General features: G+C 28.3%; 5 protein-coding genes across 6 annotated transcripts; 3 read left to right on the top strand and 2 right to left on the bottom strand.

Annotated features, from left to right (window-relative positions):
- Positions 1 to 55: 55 nt before the first annotated feature.
- Positions 56 to 2,687, top strand: LOC145745744 (putative oxidoreductase TM_0325). Its single transcript, XM_082563900.1, has 7 exons — positions 56 to 187; positions 603 to 736; positions 826 to 960; positions 1,479 to 1,575; positions 1,750 to 1,860; positions 1,927 to 1,963; positions 2,303 to 2,687. The coding sequence occupies exons 1-7, from the start codon at positions 151 to 153 to the stop codon at positions 2,511 to 2,513; spliced, it is 762 nt and encodes a 253-aa protein (XP_082420026.1). The 5' UTR covers positions 56 to 150; the 3' UTR covers positions 2,514 to 2,687.
- A 219-nt stretch (positions 2,688 to 2,906) lies between these two features.
- LOC145745743 (sodium/calcium exchanger 3-like) lies at positions 2,907 to 16,884 on the bottom strand. Of its 2 annotated transcripts, XM_082563898.1 has the most exons (18): positions 16,646 to 16,884; positions 16,220 to 16,394; positions 15,193 to 15,374; positions 14,505 to 14,625; positions 13,845 to 14,002; positions 13,280 to 13,381; positions 12,333 to 12,359; positions 11,482 to 11,687; positions 11,120 to 11,198; positions 10,743 to 10,914; positions 9,091 to 9,208; positions 7,965 to 8,106; positions 6,518 to 6,596; positions 5,914 to 6,092; positions 4,999 to 5,136; positions 4,346 to 4,540; positions 3,690 to 3,935; positions 2,908 to 3,428 (listed from the first exon to the last, which is right to left on the bottom strand). In XM_082563898.1, exons 1-17 carry the CDS (start codon positions 16,856 to 16,858, stop codon positions 3,696 to 3,698), a joined length of 2,526 nt encoding a protein of 841 aa, XP_082420024.1. In that variant the 5' UTR covers positions 16,859 to 16,884; the 3' UTR covers positions 2,908 to 3,428; positions 3,690 to 3,695. The 2 variants fall into 2 exon arrangements, with proteins under 2 accessions (XP_082420025.1, XP_082420024.1); XM_082563899.1 differs by lacking the exon at positions 12,333 to 12,359 and having other exon boundaries at positions 2,907 to 3,428.
- Positions 16,885 to 18,143: 1,259 nt separating this feature from the next.
- LOC145744773 (ran-binding protein 3-like) lies at positions 18,144 to 25,923 on the bottom strand. The gene is made up of 12 exons (XM_082562714.1): positions 25,708 to 25,923; positions 25,139 to 25,228; positions 24,838 to 24,944; positions 24,372 to 24,506; positions 23,665 to 23,778; positions 23,231 to 23,338; positions 22,933 to 23,002; positions 22,558 to 22,727; positions 22,296 to 22,419; positions 21,862 to 22,001; positions 21,333 to 21,520; positions 18,144 to 18,388 (listed from the first exon to the last, which is right to left on the bottom strand). Exons 1-11 carry the CDS (start codon positions 25,904 to 25,906, stop codon positions 21,335 to 21,337), a joined length of 1,443 nt encoding a protein of 480 aa, XP_082418840.1. The 5' UTR covers positions 25,907 to 25,923; the 3' UTR covers positions 18,144 to 18,388; positions 21,333 to 21,334.
- LOC145744774 (uncharacterized) lies at positions 18,165 to 19,086 on the top strand. The gene is made up of 3 exons (XM_082562716.1): positions 18,165 to 18,383; positions 18,566 to 18,692; positions 18,785 to 19,086. The coding sequence occupies exons 1-3, from the start codon at positions 18,197 to 18,199 to the stop codon at positions 18,924 to 18,926; spliced, it is 456 nt and encodes a 151-aa protein (XP_082418842.1). The 5' UTR covers positions 18,165 to 18,196; the 3' UTR covers positions 18,927 to 19,086.
- On the top strand, positions 19,398 to 20,491 carry LOC145744970 (dynein light chain Tctex-type 5-B-like). The gene is made up of 4 exons (XM_082562951.1): positions 19,398 to 19,507; positions 19,775 to 19,910; positions 20,122 to 20,225; positions 20,326 to 20,491. Exons 1-4 carry the CDS (start codon positions 19,398 to 19,400, stop codon positions 20,489 to 20,491), a joined length of 516 nt encoding a protein of 171 aa, XP_082419077.1.
- Positions 25,924 to 26,872: the final 949 nt, after the last annotated feature.

Consider the following 26,872-nt stretch of genomic DNA (forward strand, 5'->3'; position numbering starts at 1 on the left):
TTTAACAAAACCGCATGCTACATGCTTGTATAACTAGATTAACTTTGCTTAGCTAAGCTAAACGCCCAGTTTTTGAAGTGTTTTTATAGACAAATAGACGAAACTCACGAAGCCAATCTGTTCTAATAGACGTTGGATTTGCTTTACAGTATGTTTGACCATCAAGATAAAGTAGTCGTTGTAACAGGTAAAATATAATAGGTAAAAATTTAAACAGTTGATTTTCCAATGCATATAAGCAGCTAAATAAATTCTCAAAGCTTAAATGCTAGCATGGCCTTAGAGTGTTAATTAAATAAATGTAGCTATTTAAGAACACTTGCTACACCACACATGAGGTCGTAGGTTCAATTCCCACTGTCCTTATGTTGTAGCGCCCTTGAGTAAGGCGCTATAAACTCCTGCTTAGCAAGCCGTTAGTCAGCAGCATAATTATCAGGCAGTTATAGTCTCTATAGTATTCCAAACTGTCACAGGCAACTCGAGACTGGGTCGGAGTAGCTGTTGTTACTCTATGTTTAAGTCACGCATTTGACTTTCCCACATCAAGGATAAAGATATATACAAAAAACACCAGTTTATTGCTTTTAATAAACTTTCAGGTGCAGGTTGTGGTATAGGAGCTGGCACAGCGCTAGCCTTCGCAAAATGTGGATCAAAACTTGCACTTATCGACAAAGACGAGAAAACTTTAAAAGAAAACGCGGAGATTTGCAAGAACGCCGGTGCTAAAGAGGTGACGTCACAATCTCTTTAATTGTTGTATAATATGACGTAGTTTAACCTTTTACATAGTAATCACGTCGTTCTGTTTTATGACGTCAGGTTCTCGAGATCGTTGCCGATCTTAGTAAGATTGATAAGATTGAAGGGATCGTAAAGAGCATAGTTGAAAAGTTTGGTTCGATCTCGATCTTGTGCAATATTGCTGGTGTTATGTTGAAGGATACGTTAGAAGAGGTTTGTTGTTGACTCTGTGGCCCACTTAACATGGGTTTACAGTTGCTACAAGCTAGTTCACCACGTGGAACTATATTTTAAACATCACACAATCTGTATGATCTAAACGTAGTGTAGTTGTAAGAACATTTGCTATACCACATGAGGTCGTTGGTTTGATTCCTACTGCTCTTATATTGTTGCGCCCTTGAGAAAGGCGCTTTAAACGGTATAAACTCCTGCTGAGCCAACACTTAATCAGCAGCATAATTATCAGGCAATTATAATCTATAATATCTCAAACTGCCGAAATCAACTCGAGACTGGGTCAGAGTAACTGATGTTACTCTATGTTTAGGTCGCGCATTCGACCTCTCTACATCGAGGTTAAAGATATTTAAAAAAGAAACGCATTTCAAAACACTTTACGGAAAGAAAGTTACATATAAAAATACGATTTCCACGACTGGGAATCAAACCCAGTGTTTTTTGAACCATTTTTTGCATGATGGTCAATTTAGAACTAAATTTCATTTTAGGCCAGGCCTGAAACTTTCGATTTTTTGTTCGGAATTAACATGAAGTCGATGATGTATTTGACCCAAGCTGCGATGCCTTATCTTATCAAAGCTAAAGGTAAACTCAGTACATTATCAACATAACTAACTGCTAAAATAAACTTTATTCTCAAATTAGATTTTTTTAACTTCAAACGGCAAAAACTAGTTTCTAAACTGCTTTATGGTAGACCTAGTGTGTATATACAGAATTACGTTAAAATCTAACTCATAATTTTTTAAATACTTGAAGGCAATGTGGTTAACATCTCTAGTGTAAACTCCTATCTTCACTTTCCAGCCTCTCTGACTTACAGTTTAACTAAATCCTCCGTCGATCAATTTACTAAATCAGTGGCTAAAGGTAATGATTTGTATACTTTAAAAACTGTCAAAATACTGCGATATTTACTGTTTCTTTCTTTTTCAGATTATGCAAAACACGGTGTAAGGGTCAACGCAATCAAGTAAGTATTTTCTTGACGTAGGAAGGTCAACTTCACAGCTTAAACATAGAGTAACAACTGTAACCCCGACCCAGTCTCGAGTTGCCCGTGACTGTTTGGGATATTATAGATTATAATTGCCCAATAATTATGCTGCTGATTAAGTGCTGGCTCAGCAGGAGTCATACGGTTTATAGCACTTAACTCAAGGGCGCTACCGCATGAGAGCAGTGGGGATCGAACCAAGGATCCCATGTAAAAGGCAAAATGTTTAAACCACAACTCAACCATTAAGATTAAATCTTACTATGACGTCATAAAAGTTGATAAGAACAACAAAACAACTTTTATGTCAAACAGCCCCGGTGAAACTAGAACTCGACTACGTAACAGTTTCTGGACCGATGACGTCATAGAGAAATATTACGAGAATTGTAAATCTACGATCCCGTTGGGTCAGGTCGGTGAAGCGTACGACATCGCGAACGCTATTCTCTTTCTGACGTCACAAATGGCACGATTGATCACTGGGGAATGTTTGACGATCGCGGGGGGAGAACAATTAATGTAATGTGGGTGGTTTGGGATCCAAAGACCCCAGTTCGAATCTGGGCAACTGCTTTTTTTATTTTAAAATTTGGCCAATTTGTTGTAAATAAGTTTTAATAAAAATGAATTAAATTTGTTACAGAGATAATTAAAAAATATACAAAAAGTTTGGTCAATAATCTTGCAACATGCTGTTAACAGTTATTTTGATGAAAGAAAAAACATCATTAGTTTAATTTTAGGCAGAAAATGATCAAAATTTTAATCCAAAAATATTAGTTTAACACTTATTAAAATAACCTTATGATGTCATAATATAATTCTAAAATAAACGAAGTGCAAATTAATCCAGAATTAAGAAAAAAAAAATTTTACAAAAAAATAAAAAAGGGTTTTACAAATACTATTTTTACAGAAATTTGTAAGTACAAACTTTAAGAATTAATATTCGGAATGTTAATTATATACAGTGAAAAATTGATATCGATTTTTTTCACTCTTGTATATCGAATTTGAAGTAATATTTATAAAAATTTCGACGTTTATATCTCTAAAATAATTTTCATAATTTGTTTAATAAAAAATAGATAATTTTTGCTAAAATATAAGTGATTTAATATTATTTAAATTGTTACAAAAAAGTAAGTAAAAATAAATGTTTTTCTACATCGGTTATTAAGTGATCGGTGATTAAAATACTGTTATAAAAAACTAAAAAATAATTCATTATAAAAATTAAACTACATACTAATATACAAATAATTAATAAAAAGTTTACAGAATTTAACGTTGTAGCAGTTTTTAAGAATATTTTGAATACAGTAATTAAGGATAAAAATAATAAATTGTACAACTTTTAAAATACTTTCAACCTTAAAATTTTCTTCAATGTTTTTCAACCATCTTAGCCCTTCATGATATAATTTCTTAAAAATATCTAAAAAAAATTTTTAACTGTTTTGAAAAATGTAAAAATATATTAAAGTAATCATTTTTTTTCCATATCTCTTTTGTATTTATTTCTCCAATTTATTTTAAATCCAAAATTTTACTATAAGTCTAATTATTTTACATGTAAAGTATATTTAAAGTAAACTTTTTCCTATACCTTTAAAATTGTTACATGTAAGTTATATAAAAACAATATTTTCACACAATGCACTTTTACAAAAAATTAGTCCAAAAAACCCAAATTTACCTTGATTTAAAAACCTCCAATAATCTCATAAGCTTGCAATGAAGACATGATAATATACATCATCCACAAGAATACAAAGAATACAGCGGTTGCTGTTTTTGGTCCTTTCGGGCCTCCAAGTTCAGCTTTACCAAATATAGTCAAGTACCTTCTTGCAACCAATGTCAGGAGGCAGATGACAGCACTTATGGTGTATAAAGCGACACTGAATCCTATTGTACCAGCATTTACTTTAAATGTGGTGCCCTGATAAAATAAACATTTTTATTGTATAAATTTTTATGTAGTTAATATTGGTAAAAAAATAATTTACATGAATTAAAAACAATCATAAAGTGCCAGCATTTACTTTAAATGTGGTTTCATAAGTTAATCTTTAAAAAATTCCCAAGTATTAAAAAAAAATAATTTTTAATAAAAATTGTCTTGTTTCAAATATTTTAATTTTATATTTTAAAATTTTTCTATGTTATTGGTTATAGTACAAAAAATACTAAAATCATGAAAATTCTGTGTTAAAACCAAATTCAAATACAAATTTTAATACTTGAAATAATTCAAAAACATTATGTACTTAAAAAAATTAAGTTTTTTTAAATTTTCAAATAAAAACTTTTTAACCAAAATTTAATTCAATAAAAACAAATAAACTTTACCTCAGTAATCTGCCAATACAAAGAAGCCATGAGCCAGGGGGTCCCTAACCCCAAGAACACGTTCACGCTGTTACTTCCGGTCACATTCCCAATACTGTTGTCGGCGTATTTCTCCTGTGTTGCTGCTGTTTTACTGGCAAATAAATCGGGTAACGAGGTTCCGAGAGCAACAAAGGTGATAGCTGTTACAGTGGGCTGATGAAAGTGTAAAAAAAAAGTTTAATTTAAAGTGGTTTAAGTATTTTAATAAGTATATGAGGTAGATACTTTATTTGAAAACTTGAAAAAACATAATTAATAAAACCATTAAATAAATTAAGTTTTGGTGATGTTAAATAACTAAAAAATATTAAAAAGGTTTTTTTAAGCCACCTTAACAATACATTGAAGGAACAATTTTTTTAACAAGTGAAAAATAGTGCAGCTTTATTTGACTTAATAGTTTTTTTATTTAAATACACTAGTTGTTAGCCCACCCCACAGTAAGGAATTTTAATTATCATAATAGGATCGCAACTCTTAACTGATATTTGTTCATGATAATCTACTTGCACCACAGACATCAGTTTTAGTTGGTTTGTAGACTTATAAATTAAACATACATATATTAAGCTCCATTTAAATATGTTTTAAAACAACTTTAAAATTCTTACCCTGAGGTCAATCAGACAACCAGCAATAGAGGCAAGGTCACTAACAACTGCAGTTAATCCCATCAATACAACTAAAGCTGCTGCAAAACATGCCCAACCACCCCAGATATTAGGAGGAGGAATGCATGCACACATTACCTAAAATATGATAAAAAATTGGTTTAAAATAAAAACATTTAGATAAAAATTATTTTAACTTGATTGGTAGGTTGTTTAAGACACCAAAAATGACCTTTGTTTATAATTTAAAGTTGTCTTATGCACATATTATCTTTAAAATAATAAAAAAATTAATTTAATTAGAAATTTTAAGATAATATTGATTACATTTGATTAGAAGGGCTTTTTTAAATCAATAAAAATAACGTTAATAATATTGGTTATTTATTGAGTTTTATTTTTATATCTTTTCAAAATAAAAAAACATCTTAAAAACAAATATTTAAGTTATGACAGTTTTAAAAAAATGATTTTAGTCATAAACATAAGTTCACGTTTTTCGTGTTTCAATTTGTTTATTTAAATACGTAAAAAATTTGAAGTTTAAACGGGCCGAACTAATTCAATTTAACTTTCAAAACATGGTGATATTTTGGTAACATTATCTGTTTAACTTTAGTGAAAACAGATCTTGTTTTAACAGTTTGGTTAACCATGGAAGTAAGTGATCCATAAATGAATGATTTGAGTAATACTTGTAATGCACACTGTTTAAATACTGAGATTTTTTTATGGTTTTCGTGCTAAATATTTAAAAACAAAACCTTAAAAAAGTTTTTAAAAAACAAAAATGCCAATTTTAATTTTAAAACTAATTCTGATTTTAAAATCAATTTTAATTTTAAAACACAAATTTAAAATTAAAAAAAAATCTGTTTTTAAAAAAATAGAACACCTTGAACAAATCCAACCGACCTTGAACCCGAAGGTCAGGAAGTGCATGACATAATCCCCCCCTGTAGCGTTCTCAGTGTCCCCCCCGTTCACATTCATGGCCTGGGTAAACTGCTCGGCCCAAGATTGTGATCCTAGTTTCAACTTCATTAACTTTAAGTGAGTCTTGGCAGCAACTCTTCGGACCAATCCTTCAAATTCTGTGGAAATAAGTTACAACATTTATTAAAAGGGGTTGCATTTTAACTGGCAGAATGAGGTTGTAATCTATATTTTCTGTGGTAATTTTACCCCTACACAATAAATGACAGTTTTTTCTATATATAAAGCCTATGAATAAACATACATAACAGCCATTGGGCTTTATTATATGCAAAACTTTAAGTATTCTTTTTTTTTAATATTAATTTAACATCATAATTTGATTTGTATTTTTAAACTTTTTATAGATATAGAAAAAATACCCAAATTCAAGTTTAAAACAACAACTAATGAAACCTTTAAATTATTCAATTATTTAAGAAACAAAATTCCTCAAGTAAAGCAGTGCCAAAAATATATGAGGTAAAGTTAACAGATTTGTTTTCGTAAACATTTCAAAATTCCAGAATTTAAATTTTCTTACCGTCATCTCCAACAACACTGACGACAGTTTTGTTCGTGTGTCCGATACTCGCTCCACCAGAGGCGCTAAGGAGCACGATCTAAAAACAAAAACGAAAAATTGAACAAAATTTTTAAATAAAAATTTTTAACATTTTTATGTTTGAATATTTTAGAGAATTAAAGTTAAGAATATGATTTAGGTTGTGATAAAATTTCATGGAAATTAAGTTAGTTTTATCTGTTTAGAAGTTGACATTTTAAACCTAACAACCAAAAATAAATTAAAATCTATTTTTGAAAAATATCTCGTTTAATCATAAATTGTTGTTTAAAAAATATTTTTTGTCTTTTTTTGACATTTTGTCTATAAATCTTTTACAATTAGCGGGTTTTAAAATTTAATTTTATTCCTAAAGTCAATAAATCACTAAATTTAAAGATAAATTACTGTTTCAAAAGAAAGAACTTTGAATTTTTGTGATTAAAATTTGAAATGGATAAAAGTTTAATGTCGAATGTAAAAGCTTAATGATGTTAAATTGTGAAAATGTCAAATATTTCGTGTGATTGGAGCTAAAATGTCAATAATTTTTAAGAAAACGTCGTTCTTAAAAGTTGACCTTTAAATTATAAACATTCAGTAAATTATTGATTCGCATTCAAAACTGTTAAAACTTTTCTACAAAATGTCATTAAACACTCTGTTTCTAAAAACATTTAAAAAATTAAAAAATTGTGCATCAATAATAAAGTTAAACCCTTTTAAAAATTATAATAAAATTCAAACCCTGAAAATTTTGAGTAAAAAAATGAACTATAGGTATAAGTTGTTATATAATTATAGGTTAACTGTTTAAAATTGGATACAGTTTTTCAAATTTGCCCTTAAGGTAGCCGCATGTAATTGTTTTGACAATATAACTGCCCACGCACTAAAAAATATTGTGGCTAAAATTTTCGCTTATATTATACCACAGACGACCGCAAAAATTAAATATTTTTTAGTTAAAATCTTAGAAACAATGTTTTTGTGTTGGAAGGACACAAAGTTTAATTCTCTTTAAATATATAATTAAAATTTAGTTTTCGAATATTATTTATAATTTGTGTTGTCTTGTTAAAGTTAATTACGTTTAAATTAATTTACTACGGTTTACGTTTATATAAATAATTCACAAGCAAGCTAATGTCAGACTAAAGTGTTAATTAAATAAATATTTCATAACAAAGACCAAATAGCATTTAACATGAGATTTGAAATAATAAACATGGCATTTTTAAAATGTTAAAATTATTCTATTAAAAAATTGCAAAACCATCATTTTTTTAAAAAAATCGGATAAAAAAAACATTTTTAAAAAAATCTTTGTTACGTAAAAGAAGTTATTTTATTACTCCATTTTAACAAAACCCTTTTTAAATATCTTTAATTACTTTTCACAAAGTAACAATTAGGTTATGCTAACCTGGAAATTTTCATCCTTTTTGGTGGCATGATCGTTGATAATTTCAATCTCAATATTTTTCACATCTTCTCCATGCTCGAAAGTTACAACTCCCTCCTTTCCAATATAATTCACTCCCTCCTTCCCACTTATATCTGTGGTTCTGTCAAACATAGTTAAGTTGATTATACAAGTTAATAGGCCTTCCCACAGTTGGAATTTTAATTGTCATAATATGATCTAACTCCCAACTAATATTTGCCTGTGATAATTTACCCACACACCACAAACGGCAGTTTTATTTATTTTGTAGGCCTATAAATTGGACATAGATAGATATATTGTTCACTAAGCTTCGTTATATATAGGTTTTAATTATTTTAAGAAATTAAAACATAATATTAGTTACAATTGTAACATATGTTGCATATAGTAAACAATTTTTGAATTTTACATAATTTTTACGTAGGTTATGTAATACAAGTGGTTAGAGATGATTTTTGGCAAAATATTGACATACAATATTAATGTAAGTGATTTATAAACCACAGAATAATGTAATTCAAAGGGCAGACAGGGACAAATAATTAACTATTTGTTATTATAGAAGATAACCACACCTGTCTGAGAAATTCAATATAAAAGCAACATCATCCAATTTAATATCAATATTCTTGTTACAGTTTTAGTATTATTACAAAAGATTTGAGGGCCATTAGCCATTAGTTAAATATAATCTTGTAAAGATTCTAAAAATATTTTGACAATTCATAATTCCTATATAGAGCTTAGTGGATGATGTTTGAGGTGCGTGGGTAAATTATTGGGGATAAATATTAGTTAAACAATGGCCAATTATTCTCTTTTTGTTAATGAGATACAATTTTGTAAAGATATAAAATATTTTGATAATTTATAATCTATATATGCCAAGTGGACAATACATAAGTATATGTATGTCTAGTTTATGGGCCTACAAAATATATAAAACTGCAATTTTTGTGGTTTGTTTTAGTTGAAAGTTACGACCATATTATAACAATTTAAGTGCCGACCATAGGATGGGCTACTAACTAGTTTAAAGTAAAAATCCTAGACTTTTTTTTCTACAATTATAAAATTTTATTACATCAAAACTTTAACTTACTTCCATTGTACATCTATCACCCCATCTGCTCCATTTACCCTGTTCACTGGAATATAAGCGGTTCCCACACTTTCCTTCACCAAATAACTTGGTTTTCCAAATTCTAAAGTTCCTGGTTCTGTAACAACAATAATATAAGAATTAATACGCTAAAATATTGGATAAAATGATAAAGCTTGTATAAAACCATGTGTTATTAGGGCCTAATTGCAAAATAAAAAATGTCAATATAAACATGCTGCTACAATATGATTTTTTTTAGTTGTTTACAATGAATTTTTAGATTGTAATTTGTATTTTTTTTATAGGCCTACATTTTTATCCTTAATATAAGAGATCAATTTCAGGACCTAAACGTGAATTAACATCAGTTAACCTGACCCAGTCTCGAGTTGCCTTTGGCAGTTTATCAAATTAGAACTCAGTTATATAAATATCACTAAAACATGATCTTTGAAAATCATGTTTTAAAATCAAACCCAACCTTAAAAATGTCATATAATTTAGAAAATTTAATCTATGACCTCATAATAGCAACTGTTACACCCACTCAAACAATAAAGGTGTCAACTAAGGTCAGGTTTAAAGATTAATTCAGGGGAGGGTTATAAGAAAATTACATTTACATTTTTTTAAGATAATTTTGAAATACCGAAACTTAAAAACTAGATTTTTGTTTTATTTAGTGTTATAAAAATGGGCTGAAGATCAAACAATAAAAAAACTATTAAAATAACTCAGTATTTACTATAAACTAGTGATTTGTAAAGTTAATAGGTATAGGCATGTAGTTAACAATAAAAAAGGGTGGGCATTAAATAAATTGTTGGTAATATTAAAAAAAAAAAACATTTTAAAATTACAATCATAAAAATACTTAAAAATTAAGCAAATTATCTATATTTTATTGATTTTTAGTTTTTTGCTAATTGCCAAAAACTGAAAATTTATTAAAGTATTTTTTTCTTATTGCCTGTGGTTGTTATTTACCTAAAGTTGTTTGAATTAATGTTTGTTTTGTAATGTGGGCCCACCCATACCAAACAGTTTCATTTAACATTTTAAATATATTTAAAACTGATATTTCAAATTTATTATAACCTTAATATAAAAACTTAACCTATAAGGTTTATAAAGCACTTTAAATGGCATGTAAAATATCATAAAAGTTCAATTAAAATGAATTAAAATATTGAATACCCATTAAAATTATTTTCATAAAACATCAAAAAACAGAAATAAATCAACCTTAAAAGTGTAAGTTAACCATATCCCAACTTTAAGTCATCCATAACCAACATAAACATTTCTAAGAACATTATTTTTATCTATAGTTTAATGCCTAATTGTGCAATAAGTTGTATTTACAATAAACCTCACTGTAAAACTGCCATTATCTATATTATATAATAAAGCTTGGTGGACAATACATCTATGCATGTCCAATTTAAAAGCCTTCAAAAATAAATAAAACTATCGTTTGTGATGCGTTAGTAAATTATAGCAGGTAAATATTAGTTGAGAGTTGATACCATATTATGACAATTAAAATACAGAATGTAGAGCGGGTTATTAACTAGTATAACTAACATCAATAAAGAAAAAATTGTTTAGTTTTAGTTTTTAACAAATACTTTTAATTAGTTACTTACCGTCATCATTAATAATTGTGATCTGGTTGATTACTTTTCTTCCAAGTTGAACATAATCATCTAAATTTCCATTTAAATCATGTTTTGGGAGCGATAATTTAACAAAGAAGGTTTCGTCGGGTTCCCACACATTATCATCTACGATTTCTATCTCAATTACTCCCCGAGTTTGCTGGATAAAAATGGATTTTGTCAAATTTAAATTGATTACCGACATGTTAAAAAACTTAAAAAAAAACAATTTTGATTATTTTTTTTGTATAAATAAAACTTCATTTTATTACTTTAACAATATTAAAAATAGAGGCTGTATTACAAGACAACATTTTAAGAGATGAGTACTAAAGTTGGATCAATTTTAAAAACCAATATTTTACCTTAGGTTGAAAGACTATAACTTCATCTTTGGCGATGTAATCTTCTCCAGCGTTTGCTGTTCCATCAATTGTCTCATATCTGGATAAAAAAAGATTATAATTTAGATATTAGTGAATTAAAAATCATTTCTTGAAAATTTATCCAAAAAAAAATATTTTTTTAAAATTTATCTAAAGTTCTGTAAAGTTATCTGCACAAATAAATAATCTTACAAATTAGGTATTGTTAAGTTATAGTTAAAGTGTTTAATTAAAACACTGACATCTTAAAAAATACAAAATTTACTTTATTTTAATGTAATAAATTATAATGAAATTAAAAAAACACACAAAAAAGAAGCAAAATTGTTTATTATTTCCACCTTATTGTTGCAGTCTGTGAGAGATCTCCACTTCTGATAACAATCAGTTTAACTGATCCACAATTTTCCATAACGGAACAACTAACTGCATCAAACTCGATCTCGGTCGACACTTTCTCATTTAAATTCAATATTTCACCGATTTCAAGTTTCTTCTTTGGGGATAAAGTGTCGTTGCCGTTAGCAAAACCAATTGTGTCAGAAAGCTAAAAAAAACAAAAAAAAATTTTTAACTTTAAATTTTTTTTTTAATTATGTTAAAAAAATTATCACCTTTTAAACAACAATAATTTAAAATTGAATTTATTTTTATTCTGTTATTACATGCTTAAGCTGTATTAAAGGTAACATACAAAAAATTGTGAAAAAGTCGAATAAATGTGTTTTATTTAGTGGACAGTTTAACTAAAATATAAAGTTTTTGTGTTTAGAAGTTTTAGTGCTTTATATTACAGAAGTGTTTAACTTTTTACAATGAAAAAAATACTTAATAAATAAAATTTAAGAAATTTTGATGTGCTTTATTTTAAGAAAAATGTAAAACAAAAAATCATTTTAAAATAACAAATAAATTATCTAATAATAATAATATTTAAGAAATTTTTCTATGAGGCTATTTCATGCCCTTTTGCCATAAAGTGTATTTCACAAACACTTTAGTTATCAAGATCTCATGCAGAATAGAAATGTTAAAAAGATTAAAAATTAACAAAATTTTAGTCTTTTTCAACACATGCAGGAACACCAATTTCCCCAAGAAACAAATTGAATTAGTAAAAGCACAAATCAATAAAATTTAAAGTTTTGTGAGTGGCGATTTTAACAAAACAACAATCAAACATATAGTTAACCTTTTTAGGATCTTTACCCCATCCCATCTATAATAAATTTAGTTAAATTAAATTTATTTCTATTACTTTTTTTATTAAATATATAACTTTTAATTTTTATTCTTATTAAATATTTATTTTGTAAATTTAACTTTAATTGACTCAAATTTATTTATTTTTTTTTTGTATATATCTTTATCCTCGATGTGGGAAAGTCGAATGCGCGACTTAAACTTAGAGTAACAACTTTTACTTTGACCCAGTCTTGAGTTGCCTTTAGCAGTTTGGGATTATAATTGCTCAATTATAGATTATAATTGCTCAATAATTATGCTGCTGATTAAGTGCTGGCTTAGCAGCAGCTCATACCATTTATAGCACCTTACTCAAGGGTGCTACAGCACAAGATCAGTGGGAATTAAACCCACGACCTCATGGTGGTGTAGCAAGTGTTCTTACTTAAACTAATTAAACTAATAATTAAACTAATTAAACTAATTAAACTAATGACTTGTAGCTCAACATAATAAATTTAAATTTAAAACAAGACTTTTATAATAAATAAATTGGATTAAGACACTAAAATGTCCATAAAACCTAATTTAATTAAGTTAATAAATTTATGAAAAATCAATATCTTAATTAGTTTAGCTATAAATTTTGAAATCTTAATTATCTAACATTTTTTGCATTAAATTTTCGATATTAATTATTTTTATAAATATTTGTAAAAAATAATACAGAATCTAATATTTTACTTAAAAGATGAAGTTGTAATAAATATTAAAATGGAAATATTATCACCTAGATCACCGAAATATTAGTTTTAAAATCAAATTAAAAAATTCATTTTTCTTTATTCTACCATGCTACTTCAGTTAAATTACAACGTAATCAAATATTTAAACATTTTTACAACAACCTACAAAAAAACTTCTTTGTTAAGTTAGTTTTGTTAATTTTGTTACCTTATGAAGGTCTTGACTGATATGTGGCTCGAGCCGCTGGCCAGCAAACATTTCTCTTGAGGCTCTGACCCGATACCACGCTCGACTATGCGGCATACTATCCTAGAGTGAAAAAACAATTTTCACAATTTTAAAAATAGAAACAATTAAGTAATATAATAAATATCACTTCTTTATGTAAAAGAGCATTAAAAATAATAGAAATATATAATTTTTTATATATTTATCCTTGATGTGAGAAGGTCGACTTCTTGACCCAAACATAGAGTAATATTTGTTACCACCCCCAGACTTTGGCAGTTTGAGATTTTATAAATTATAATTGTCAAATAATTAAGTTGCTGATTAAGTATTAACTTAGCAGGAGTTTATAACAAATATAGCACCTTTCTTAAGGGCGCTACAGCATGGAAGCCGTGGGGATCAAACCCACAACCTCATGTAGTGGTGTAATTGTTTTGAATACTACACTACACCGCTGGTATATATAGAAAAAACTAATTTTTTGGGAGAAATTTATATAAAATTTTAACCAAATAATTTTAATTTATTTTTATTTGTAAACCTGCATCTTAAGAGTAGCGATGTTAACTGCATCTTCCTCACTGATCTTCTCCGGTTTATCGAGAGCTTTGAGGAAAGCGTTAACCACCTCGTTTGTCTTCTCATCCTCATTATCATGTCGCTTCATCAACGAAGTTTCCTCCGCTCGGTTACCCAGTTCTAGTAAAAAAATATTAAAAAAAAAATTTAAGGGATAAATAAAAAATCTATAATAACTAAAGCTTAGTGGACAATATATAAGTAGGTTTGTAAAATTATAACTCCACAAAATAAATAAAACTGCTGATTGTGGTGTGCAGGTAAATTGTTGCAGACAAATATTAGTTGAGAGTTGCAACCATATTATGACAATTAAAAGGCTGACCAGAGGGCAAGCTTTAGACTAATCATTTGCTAAAAAACGGTTATTATTCTTTATATATTTAGGTCTAAAAAAAACGAGAACAAAAGATTGAAAGTTTAGTAAAATTTAAATTAAATTACACATTTCTAATTTAATAAAATAAATCAATAAAATATACTAAAGTCTACTTCTTGAAATTCATTAAAAATAAAAATAAAACAACAATTACATGAAAATATAACCAATTACAAAAAAAATGTTTTTTTTTCCAAAAATCCAATTTTTTATCAAATATATTTAAAATAATTAAACACTCACCTATTTCTAATCTATCATCTTTTACTTTCTTCTGGCATCCATATTTCTTATCAGCTACAAAAGCAATTAAAACAAGGACAGGGAATAATGCAAATGTAAGAATAGCTTCCCACAGTTCAACCTAGGACAAACATGAAAATGAAATTAAAAAATAAAATAATCTATTCTAATATTTATACTTGAACAAGCAATTATAATAATACAAGAGCCCTCATATAGTTTGCAATCAGTCAAATAATGACAATATTTTCAATAAATGTTTACAAGGGAAAAATAATTTGTTTATTTACAGTTAAGCCCTTAATTTAACACATTATACCAAAAATAAATAAACAAAAACATCCAACTAATTGTAGGCAAAATAAAACCTGCTAAACCCAATTAAACTGTTAATTGATTTAACCTTTACATCAGGAACTAGTTGTTAAATAAAAGCTTTTAATTGACATTAACAGGAAATGGATCTTGTAAGGTTAGTGTTAAGATATGGGTTTATTTTTATAAGATATTTTATTTAAAAACAACAAATTTTTACAATCTTTCAAAACAAATATTTACAAAACAATTTAAAAAATATTTTAGAAGTAAAAGGACTAACTTAACAGTCTTAAAATTTAATATTGTTTTCTATTATAATTTTGACATAACCTAGATGTAAGGAAAATTAAGAAAACAATTTTAACTTTACCTCATTTGGAGATGATACAAGCAGAACAATATAAACCCAAACATAAGCAAGGATGGAGAACACAGCAGTTACACAAAACACGTTAAGTCTTTTAATTCTTCGTGTTTCACCTTCTGGAATTCCATAAACACAAACAGCTATGATCACCAACAAGTTGAAAGATGCAGAACCAACAATCGTACCTAAAAAAAAATTAATTTGAAGAATAATACCCAAACAATAAAATAATTGCAAAAAAAAATAATTGCAAAAAAAAAGAAAAATAATTGCAAAAAAAATCAATAAAAATTCGACCAACAATTAAACAAAATATTGCCCAATAAATATATATATCAGGTTTGCTTAAAAACAGATAATTAAATAAAATATTAAAAACAAACCAAAAGTATTAAATAGAAATTTGTAATATAATCTCACAAACCCATTAATATTTTTTTTTTAAAATGCTATTATTAGAACTAACAAAAATACAATTTACGATTAAACAAAAATGCTGACCACAAAAATATTTTGGGATTAATAAATAATTTAAAAAAATGTAAACCATTGTTGAAAGAAAATCCATGTGAAAATTTGGGTTAAATTACCCACAGGGCAGAATGTCACTAATTTCAGGGACAAAAGATCAGAAATATTAAACCCTGCAATTATCTCTGCTTGACTTATTCCTTTAAGCTTTTTAAACTCTTAACAATCAGGTTAGATAGCCTTGTATTTACAGATTGTAAATGATATGTTTTGGCACAAAATTCCACACCGTTTTGCATGTTTTGCGACTTTATAAATTATTTAAAAACAAATCTGTTTCAAAAAATATACAAAAAACATTTGGTTTCCAAATATTTTTCTGAATATTACACAACAACCATTTCTTTAATAAATAACTACTACACATATTAACATATATAACATATTAATAAAATAAATAAATAGAAAAAAATAGAAACAAAAAGTACTTTTTAAAATCAAACTAAAAAATTATTAAAAAATAACAACATTTTTAAACAAAATTTAATTTTCTACCCACCAGGTCCCAGGGCTCCTGCCACAAATTTATTTCCACAAATTTCGATAATATTCAACAAAATCTCAGGAGCTGATGAACCAAGTGCCATCAACGTTAAGTTGGCGACCGTGTCGTTCCAAACTCGAACTTCAACAATTTCAAATCCTTCTTCATTGTCAGGTTTTGCAACTTTAACCTGTTAGAAAATATAAAAAACTTAAATTTTACTTTGAAGAGCAAGAAATTTAAACAAATCATTTTTTGTTTTTTTTCTATTGGTTAAATTTTTTGGAGATCTATTAAATAATTTTAGCTTTTGTTGCTCAAAAATACTCTCACTAGTTAAGCTTTTAATTAATTTTTAATATATGCAACTACTTTGGATATACAAAACATTTAGGTTCAAACTTAGACCACAACTTTTGTTAAAGAAAACAACATAATTACCTTTGTGGTTTTACTTGTAATAACTTCAATGGCGCACATAAAAGTATCGGCAATAATTGCCATGGCTGTGAAACTCCATAAAAGACCGACAATATAAAGAACTGATCTAAACTCTCGGCTCCAAATCGATTCGTTAATCAGCGGCAAAATTAAACCCTCATTGCAGACAAAGTAAGGTTGCTCCGGACATGTTGCGTTGTTAGTTACATTCATTTTAAAATTATTTCTAAATTGTGACTCTCATACTAAATTGCTACAAAAATAATAATTTTTAATTAAATGTGTTAATAAACAGACAAAAAGATACACTTTAGACTTTAAAAATGTGCTAAAAAATAACTCAACGTATATATACCATGCAATCCAATAAACCCTATTATTTACACTAAATACTTAGTAAAACTGTATCTAATACTGTCTAGATGTTTTTATTTTAAAAGAAATATAATCTTTAAAAATGTTCAAAATTCGACGATATGCAATTTAAAATAACGACTTTCTGACTTTTCTAAACTCCCCGTGAACGTAAAAGTACAAACAACCTTCTCACCAACTTTTAAACAAACTTTAAACCCGATAAAACAAATAAATCACCGGTAAAGCGGCACGTTTTATAGATTTTAGTTTGAAAACCTTTGTACCCAACCACACCTCTGTGTAGTTTAAGATATAAACAAACTTTTTACTTTTACTACCAAGGTTTAAATTTCCCTTTTTTCCTTTTCTATGTGCTTGAGTGAGTTTTATTAACTGAACAACAACCCTTTTTTTAGTTTGTCCTCAAACATTTTGCAGGTTTATTTTTTAAATAACTGAAATAAAAACGCGTGCTATTATTGTAATTTACGTTAAAACATACCAAATATTTAATTGCTTTTGATAATTGATTTTATATATTTAAATTTAAAGAGAATTTCTACTCACATATTGCCGAATAATAAACTTTACCTATTCATTTTATATAGATTTTAATATATAAAGAAAAAACAACACAAAATATAATTTTAAAAGCACTTTAGATAAACCAAATAAATACAGAAATTATTATAACTTTTATAAAGCAGGCGTTTAATAAGAATATGGACCAAAATTTTTATAGTTAAATGTTTATTCATGTTAAGAGCATAATAGATATCATTCTGTGAACTGTCCAATTGTGTAATTGATATGCTGAGTCTTCCCTAACTAAACAATATTAGCCTGAAAGATCCCTTAGTATTACAATTAAAAACGATTTTTTCTGCCTAGTTACTTTTGTTATTTAGAATTCAGGAAACAAAATAATTTAACGTCTTTTTGTGAAACTGGAATTTTATTTCAAATCAACAATTAAGCCTAAGAGTCGACAGCAAAAAAATGTTAAAATATTTAGTATGTATAAATGGGCTGAAAAGTTAAAAAAAATTGGAATATAATAGACATGTTTAGGGTGGCTTAGAAGTAGAAAAAAAATTTACTATCTGTACATGTAGGCACTTAAGAGTTCTATGATTAAAATATTACATATTTTTTTAGGAAATTATTTTATCCAAAACCACCACATTTTAAAAAATGTTAAGCATTGTAAAAGCGTTTTTAGTTTTACTTTTATGTAGCACTGGGTATGCGCAAAGTTTAACCTGCTTATCAGGTTACCAAATTGATATCTTAGGTGCTCCGATTGACACAACCGCTACAGTCACCTGCCCCGCTGATAGTTCGTGCCTTCAAATTACTGGAACTCTGGACAACTTTTTGTGTAAGCTACAAAAATAGTAATTATATTAAACGTTTCACAAAAATTTAAATATGTTCGCCTGTATAGCTTCAAGTTAGTTAAAATATATACATATAGGTTATATTTTTCGTAATTGAATAAGTTTTTGGCTAATTATTTAACTTTTTGCACCAGCAATACTTTATAGTTATATATATTTTTAGTTACTGAAGGTATAACGGTTACTGGGAGATTTTATTCTTGTACTCCGACATCAGGTTGTTCAACTATAAACTGTGCAACTACTGTGAACAATGCTTTAACAACCGTTGGAGTTTCTGCTACCCCTGGGTAGTTTTTTTATTTATTTTCTTAATACATTTTTTACACTGATTTCGGGTTTATTTAATAAAAATTAATTTTTAAATTTTGTTTTGTTTTAGAGTCTGCAACCCCTCTTGCTGCACCACCAACAACTGTAACGCGGTCGTTAGTGCACCCGGAGGAGGTGGTTCGATTCCCCGTGCCAGCATCTGGCAGATTTTAGTTACTGTGCCCTTATTAGTGTTGCCAGTTTATTTTTAATTTAGCTTTTAAAGGTTTTTACTGTGTGTTAGCTGTGTTCAAAAGTATATCTAATAATTTTTTAAGCGTTTAAAATGTATTATTTTATTTCTATGATTAAATAACAATAACAAATTATTTATGGCGTCACAATTACATTTAAAATGGCCGAATTTATTTATTAATTTGGCTGGTCATGTCAAATCTTTATCTAAAACTTATATTGTTAACGTGTAAACGTAGTTTTGAAGCTAAAGAATAAAAAATACTCAAATATGTTAGGCTTAAACAACCCGGAAGTAATTAGGAACAAAATATCTACGTTATTTAAAATGAAATGTAAAGATTATAGATATGCTAGCTAACGAAACAAACTTAACAGTTTTCGTTGTACTAGAACGGCAGTGTTTTATAATATTAAGTAGCGATTTAGGCCTTTTTTAATTATAAGACTGATATTTAACATTGTAAAAAAGCATCGAAAGCAGAAATATGGACCCAGTGAGTAGCGTTATGAGTCAGTCTTTAAGACGAAGGGGGAGTATGTTTGATGGATCTGCTGCCCGTCTTGCACCAGTCGGATCTAGCATCTGTACATTCGGGTGAGATGTGTTGAATTATAATTAAAACATTTTAGCAGACTTGCAATAACATCAGCCAACAAAAAACGTACAATTTCGCTAAATGAATATAAAAATCTTTGGTATAGTTAACGGAATTCGCTCTATTTAAAAACGATTAATAAAATGTAGTAACTATAGGCTGAACCAAAGCCTAAAGTACAAGTTACATTTAATATAAGCAAGATACAATGCCTGTGCTATTAAAATGCAAAATATAATTTATCAAAAACTTTTCTGTTTCTGCAGTGAGGACCCACATACAGCCAGCGAAATGTTTGCCGCCAAAAAAGTGAAAACAAAATATCAGAATACTTACAAAACTGATCCAGATCAACGATTTAGTAGCGGCAAAGTTCAGGCTATATCAGAGCAAGTGTTAATGGTAAAATAGTTGTTTTAACAAAGTTATGTTAACGCGTATAGGAGCTAGCTTAATTTAAAAAGATGTGTAAGCAAAATAGCTTGGGTCAAAGTGCCCAAAAACGTTTTAAAAATCGAGAATTGACGAGTTTTACGTTAACTTATAATTTTAAGGCTAGTTAACGTATTTCTACAATAAAGGAATAATGTTTAAGTTAGTTATATAAACACAGGATAACCTAGAAGATGTTGATTATAATGTCAACGACTGCAGACAACTTACTAAATCTCTTTCCGACAAAATATTACAAGCTGTAAAAAATCTTGGCTTTACCAGGTAACCACAATTTTAGACAACTTTTTTCTAGATTTAGGCATTCATAGGTATTATTTTCAGGTGGTAGAGAATACGTTTTGACTATATCCTTATATTTCAGACATAAGATAGTGGTGTTAGTAAACATAGGACAGTTAAATAACCAGGGAATACGGATCGGAAGCAGGTGTTTATGGGACGACAAAAGGGATAGCTGGACTGGTGCTTTCTATGAAGGAAAAACGTTGTGGGCAACTGCTACAGTTTATGGGGTCTATTTTGAGTAATTGTTAAGTTTTTTTTATTGTTTTGTTTGTTATATAAGCTAGAGTATTTATACAATCTTTACTTTTAGAAATGGCCACATTTTATATATATAGTTATTTTTTGTTCTTATAATAGCAAAAGATATAAAAAAAATATATATCTAAAAAATACTAAACTTAGGCTATTTATTGTAATACAGAGTTTATATTAATGTTTTAAATAAGGCATCCAAAAAAAAATAAACCCAGTTTTTTGATGCATTTATATATTTCAGAAAAAAGTGTGTTTTAAATTTAACAAAAGTTTACAAAAATTCCCAACTAACCAGGAACTGACAATATCAAAAAAAAAAGTTGAATTTGATTAACCTAACAATTAATTCTACCTAGAACAAGTAAAATTACCAAAGTAAAATATATACAGTATAAGCATAGCAGAGTAACACTTGTAACCCAATTGAAAACAACTGGAAGCTCCATAGCAAATAAATTTAAAGCAAAAAGCTTTAAAATTTTAGGAATTTACAATTTTTATTTCGTGAAACTTTTGGCTTTTCTGATTCTGGCAGTTGTAATAAAAAAAAAGAATTCTAAAACTCGTGACATCATAGTTTGTGGTTGTGACATCATCAATATCATTCTATTACATCATTACTGTGGAAAGATTATGATGACATAACAGCCGCGCCCACGTGACCCTTTGACGGCGATGACGTCATTAAAATACAATGGCATCACGTGACTGTGTGATGTCACAATGTGGTAGAAAATACAATGGTTGTTGGTGTTGTAGTTTGCATGGTAGAAGACAGTGACTTTGGAAGAGTCAGGCCTAATAAAAAGAAATCTCACTTGGGTTTACCTTTAACTTACTACAACCAGCTTCTCCTCTGATTTGCCTTCTTCTTTTGGCGTCTCTCCGTTCGAATTTGAGAGAGGTTGTTTCTCTTCCTTCTTCTTTTCCTCCTCTCTTTTCTCTTGGAGTTGTTTTTGGTGGAGGATTCGGTATTCTAGAGCTCGGTGAATCTGTTCTGCATCATTGATGGTGGCCTGAATATATTCAAATATTAATTTATTTAAACTTAATGTGGGAAGGTCGACTTCATGATCTAAACATAGAGTAACATTAGTTAACCCCAACCCAGTCTTAAGTTGCCTGTGGCAGTTTGGGATATTATAGATTATAATTGTCCGATAATTAAGCTGCTGATTAAGTGCTGGCTCAGCAGGAGTTCATACTGTTTATAACGCCTTACTTAAGGGCGCTACAGCATAAGAGCAGTAAGGATCGAATCTAGAACCTCATGTAGTGAAGCAAAGTGTTCCAACAACCTTGCCACAACTTAAGGTCTAAATTTACCAATTCTTAGCTTAAAAATCAAGTTACTTACAGTGATCAGGAAAATTCCAATTTTTCCATCTCCAGTTTGAGCTGTGATACGGACAGATTTTTTACTTGCACGTTCGGTTGTCATCAGAGGCCAAATCTTTGTGTTTAAAACCAATCTTAAACTACCGTGGGTTCTCATAACTATAAAGTGAGGTAAAAGTGGTATAAAAAGGGATACTTAATAGTTTTGTAAAAATTGAACTCTTAACAAAGTGGGTTTTGCCAACACACAAACTAGGTTGAACTTACAGCATTTATAGAGCTTAGTGAATAAATATATATTTAAATGGCTAAAAAATAAATAAAACTAGTGTTTTCATCGGTAATCTATTGCGGGCAAATATTAGTTAAGAGTTGCAACCATATGACAATTATAAGGCAAGTTACACCAATACCAAAATTCTATTATACAAAAAATGTATTAATTCAACCCACCCAGTCTGGAGGTGAATTGGAGGTCGTTATCGTCACATTTTCCGTCGTTTAAATGCAGACTTCCCACTCCTCGTTCCAACCAGTTTTGTGTCTCGACATCATATTGGTACAACTTGCACTGCATCTAAAACAGTGGAGCATATATATGTTAAGTTTGCCAGTATAAATTGCAGTAAAATAAAAGAATTGAAATTTAAGATTACTTTAATAAAATGTAGATAAAGAATTTCATAAAATTAAAAAGTTAAATAATTTTTCAAACCTGAAGAACATTTTTCTCATCTTCTTCTCCTGTAACTACGGCAACCTCCGGTGCCACAGTTCTCTGTTGTGTGGCAAGAAAATGTGCCGCGGCACTTTCCTCAAGTCCTCGCTTCACTTCCTCTGATTTTGTTTCACCAGGGGGATTCCCCGGGCTAGTGGATGAGTCAGCTAAAAATATAGAAATAACATTTTAATCAGATTTTTTGAATAAATCTGTATAAAATAAAGCTTAGTGAATAATTCAAATGTGTATTCAATTCATTGGCCAACAAAATAAATAATATTGTTGTTTGTGGCTCGAGGGTAAATTATTTTAAGCAAATATTAGTTAAGAGTTGCGACCATATGGCTAGTTCTAATAAATTTAAATTACCCTCTGATGGAACTGGAATAACTTGAAACAAAGTTGAATTATTTTGTTGAGTGTCGGTTGATGATGAAACCTAAAACATTGACAATAGTTGATAATAAATTAGAACAATTAATAACCCAATTAATATTATGTATTACCTACAGTTTAAAGGGGATTAGTTTAATAAAATCTTAGAATAAAACCTTGAATTTTAATCTAAATATAAAGATTTTATCTTAAAGATTTTTTTTTGAGATTTAATGAAAAAAACATTAAAATAATCTTAATTTTTTTGTAAGCATTTAAACCTGATTTTTACCTTGGCTCGTTCAGCTAAGTTTTGTCCGAACACAAACTCCGATGAGGAAGATTGAGTCGAGGTGCTTGCATCTCCACTATCTTGATCATTTGATTTTGTTTCCGGGATCTAAGATTTAAATTAAAAGGTTTATTTGTAAAAACTGTTTCGTAGATTTCTGTAAGATTGTTAACAAAAAAAGAATATTTTAGACATTTTGTATTAATTTCTTAAAAACAATTTTGAATGTTGTAGATTAAATTGTTAAAGTAATAGATTTATTTTTCTTACTGATTAAGTTTTGGTGTAACTTAATTTAATGATCAATATTATATTAAGTTATATATTTATGAATAATTCACATAAAAGTAAACTTGAAATACTTGTAAATTGGATCAAAACAACTTTTTAAAATTAAATTAAAATTTTATGGCAACTCTGAAAGAAAAACTCACGGAAACCCTGTCCTCCATCTTGCTCCCGAAGACGAAGCCAGAGTCGTTGTTGTTGGTTTCGGTTGTTTCAGGTTTGTTTGGTTGCAGGAACAAGTTAGCAGGCTCTTCCTTTGGCTGGAATGGAAACAAATAAAATTTATCTCAAAATGTTTATTTAAATAATCAAAAGGTAAAAATTATTAAAACAACACAATTCATTTAAATGTTTAAAATCAAATTTTCTCTGCAATACACCTTTTCAATTAATTTTAGTAATTAACTAATTAAATAACATTGTTTATTTTATGTATTTTTTAATTACTTTCTGATTTATTGGTATTATTAAAAGTTTTAATTTTTAAATTTAAAGGTTAAAATATTAATCATATACTAGTTTTAAAGTAAACAAAACTACGATAGTATAAAGAGGTTCGATCACATAATAACATTCCTTTATAATGAGTCCATATTCACACATTTTATAAATATTACAGCTCATTCCTTAAATATTTCAAAAATTTTATACTGTAAAAACCCCAACTGGCTTATTTAAAACGACAATAACAAATTTAAAAAAGCAACGATAATTGAACATGAAAAACTAACATTTATTTTAAAATAAAAATGGGTTATTTAAAATTTGCAAAACTGCCCAAAAAAACAGTTTGGATTAACTAAATTGACTTTAAATTGTTTATAAATGGTCTTAAAAAAAACAAGTATTTTACCTTGTTGTTGGAATCTGTTGTGCTATCTGGTTCTTCCTTGTTATTTCCATTCACTTTTTCAACTTTAACATCAACTTTTGGCTCCACTTTTTCATCACTTGAATCCACTTTTACATCTTCTTTGTTTTCACTTGTCTAAAAATAAAACAAATTTACAAAAAGTCACCAAAAAGTTACAATAAAGTAATAACCAAAACTTACACAACTAAAGACTAGGAAAGGTGTGTAAGAAGCTTATGTTATATAAAATGACAACGAAAGAACCAATATAGAACTAACCTACTAAGATTATAATTAAAGTATGTGTTTATATATTAAAACTACCTGAATATGCTTATCTTTTAATTAATCTATATATATATAACTTTCTTACTAAGCTACATACTAAAATAAAAAAAATAAAAGAATTCAGCAAAATAAGAATAAAATTAGGTTTATGCTGATAAAATAAGTTAGAATAACTTACAGTTGAGGTTGTAACATTGTTTTCTGGTTCTTCATTCAAGCTTTCATTTCCAACCAGGTGTAAGAATGGGTTGCTTGAAGATACCACATTACTTGGGTTCAAATTCTCTGTAAAATAAATGTTACAAGTTAGTATATTACAATGATATAGAAAACAGGTAATTTTTGGTTTTATATAGGTCTATACAAAATAAATTTAAAATTTATACAAATCTTAGTTTAGCCTTTACATATAAAGCAAACTTGTGGATTTTAAACAGATTTTACTGTTTTTACTTAAATTAAAACATTTGATAACTCACCATTATTAGGTTGGGGTGGAGGGACAGTTGTGGAGGGAACCACTAATTTAGAGGGTTGCAAAAACTTACACCGAGAAGTACTATCCGCTACTGTAAAATAAAATATTTTATTGTTAATTTTACAAAAGCTTTAAAAAATGTAAAATGACAAAAAACCTAAAATGACGCACAAACGAATTTGGACAAGTAAAAACTAAACTCTTTTATATATAACAGGAAATAAAGATCGAAATTGTTAGTTATTAAATAATATTGAATTATGGAATGCGGAAAGTCGTGGGACAGAAAGATAACTTTAGTTAAAATTAAGGAAAAGCAGAATAGGGGTGAAATTTTTATACTTTGCGGACACTATTTCTTGCGCTATAAAAACAATTCCACATTATCCCTTGACCTTCAATCGGCCTTGAATGCATCTTCCCTTAGCCCTTTAGGTAAATACCTCATTCATCTGGCAGCAAAGGAAAAAAATCTGCCCTAACTCGTGTTCCGCGAATTTTTGTTATTGTTTGCATATTGTCCCAAACTACCCTACAACCCGTACTTTGGTATTATTTTAGTCATCTTACCTTGACCGTCCTCTCCCGATGTTTTTGGCACCGATTTTGCTTGACCGTGAATCAATGTCGGAGGTTGAAGTTTAAAGGTTGCTCTTTTCTCATCAGGTTCGCTGTCCTCCGAGTTATCTGTGGAGGACCCAACCACTCTGCTTCTCTTTGCTCCCCTCTGTGTCTCATCTCTTGGAGGAAAAGCTTTTGATTCCGACATTTTTTTAAAGATCTTAAAATCTTGAAAAAAACTAATTTTATTAATTAAATATTTTGGAAAACATTTTTTAAGTTTTAGTAAGTGTTAAAATCTAAGATCAAGTTTAAATATTGCTGTAATTTAGTTTTTTCATTGACTGACAACTGACTGCTTGCTTAATATTTGATTATGTCTGTCTACTGTCTGCTCGTAATTTTTATAACATGTCAACCCGTTTTAAACGTAGTAAAAACAACATGCGTAATTATTACTAAATTTCAGTCATTTTAAACAAAAACACGTTGCAGATAGCACCGAAAATTGAACCAACAGAATTCAACAATTTCACATTTTGTCATTTTTACTGTCTGACTGTTACATAAACTTAATCTAACGCGGGCACTTTTAACTTAGCTTTTAAACATGTTTTTGTTCTTATTAACTTATTAGGAAACGCTTTATGTATCTTGTTTTACATACAGTCAGCGAACAATCCTAATAAATTCAAGAAAACAAAATAAAGACGGACTAAAGTCGCTCGGCTGCTCGGTACCGGCAACAAACGAGAATGTGAAATAATATTTACAGAGTTTCCAAGAAAATTAAAAAAAAAATAAAACTAATTTTATTAACAATAATTTAGCGTTAAATCTTTCCTGTATAACTTTTTGTTTAATTTATGTTATAAAAAAGTAAATGCCATTTAACAAAAATAATATGTTTATGCTTACAAGATACAAAAAATAAGTTATTGAAATAAAATTTGTGAACTCCTAAATCGAACTAAAGAAACAAAATCGTCAAAATAATGCTGAATCAGTGCTTCCAAAATTAGTTGTTAAATGTTTCCAAAATAAATTTTAAAATTACAAATATCTATTTTTTGTAAGTTCTAATTTTATAAAAATATAATGTAATTAAATTTAAAACCAATTAACTAAAACAAAAACTGATTGACCAACAAAACCCTTTAGCAACTTCCTATTG

Source organism: Corella eumyota, chromosome 3 (genome assembly GCF_963082875.1).
Source record: "Corella eumyota chromosome 3, kaCorEumy4.1, whole genome shotgun sequence".
Classification (NCBI taxonomy): domain Eukaryota; kingdom Metazoa; phylum Chordata; class Ascidiacea; order Phlebobranchia; family Corellidae; genus Corella; species Corella eumyota.

Excerpts from the sequence above, each read along its gene's own strand:
- LOC145745744 (XM_082563900.1), top strand. The coding sequence starts at position 151 with ATGTTTGACCATCAAGATAAAGTAGTCGTTGTAACAG. Across the intron at positions 737-825 it reads AGAACGCCGGTGCTAAAGAG|GTTCTCGAGATCGTTGCCGA; the intron begins GTGACGTCACAA and ends TTATGACGTCAG. Across the intron at positions 1,964-2,302 it reads GTAAGGGTCAACGCAATCAA|CCCCGGTGAAACTAGAACTC; the intron begins GTAAGTATTTTC and ends TATGTCAAACAG.
- LOC145745743 (XM_082563898.1), bottom strand. The coding sequence starts at position 16,858 with ATGAATGTAACTAACAACGCAACATGTCCGGAGCAACCTTACTTTGTC. Across the intron at positions 12,360-13,279 it reads TCAGTCAAGACCTTCATAAG|ATGGGATGGGGTAAAGATCC; the intron begins GTAACAAAATTA and ends AATTTATTATAG. Across the intron at positions 6,597-7,964 it reads AAAAGGATGAAAATTTCCAG|ATCGTGCTCCTTAGCGCCTC; the intron begins GTTAGCATAACC and ends TTTTGTTTTTAG.
- LOC145744774 (XM_082562716.1), top strand. The coding sequence starts at position 18,197 with ATGTTAAGCATTGTAAAAGCGTTTTTAGTTTTACTTTTATGTAGCACT. Across the intron at positions 18,384-18,565 it reads AACTCTGGACAACTTTTTGT|TTACTGAAGGTATAACGGTT; the intron begins GTAAGCTACAAA and ends ATATATTTTTAG. Across the intron at positions 18,693-18,784 it reads GGAGTTTCTGCTACCCCTGG|AGTCTGCAACCCCTCTTGCT; the intron begins GTAGTTTTTTTA and ends GTTTTGTTTTAG.
- LOC145744970 (XM_082562951.1), top strand. The coding sequence starts at position 19,398 with ATGGACCCAGTGAGTAGCGTTATGAGTCAGTCTTTAAGACGAAGGGGG. Across the intron at positions 19,508-19,774 it reads TCTAGCATCTGTACATTCGG|TGAGGACCCACATACAGCCA; the intron begins GTGAGATGTGTT and ends CTGTTTCTGCAG. Across the intron at positions 20,226-20,325 it reads AAAAATCTTGGCTTTACCAG|ACATAAGATAGTGGTGTTAG; the intron begins GTAACCACAATT and ends CTTATATTTCAG.
- LOC145744773 (XM_082562714.1), bottom strand. The coding sequence starts at position 25,906 with ATGTCGGAATCAAAAGCTTTTCCTCCAAGAGATGAGACACAGAGGGGA. Across the intron at positions 24,507-24,837 it reads ACAATGTTACAACCTCAACT|ACAAGTGAAAACAAAGAAGA; the intron begins GTAAGTTATTCT and ends TTTTATTTTTAG. Across the intron at positions 21,521-21,861 it reads TTGGAATTTTCCTGATCACT|GCCACCATCAATGATGCAGA; the intron begins GTAAGTAACTTG and ends GAATATATTCAG.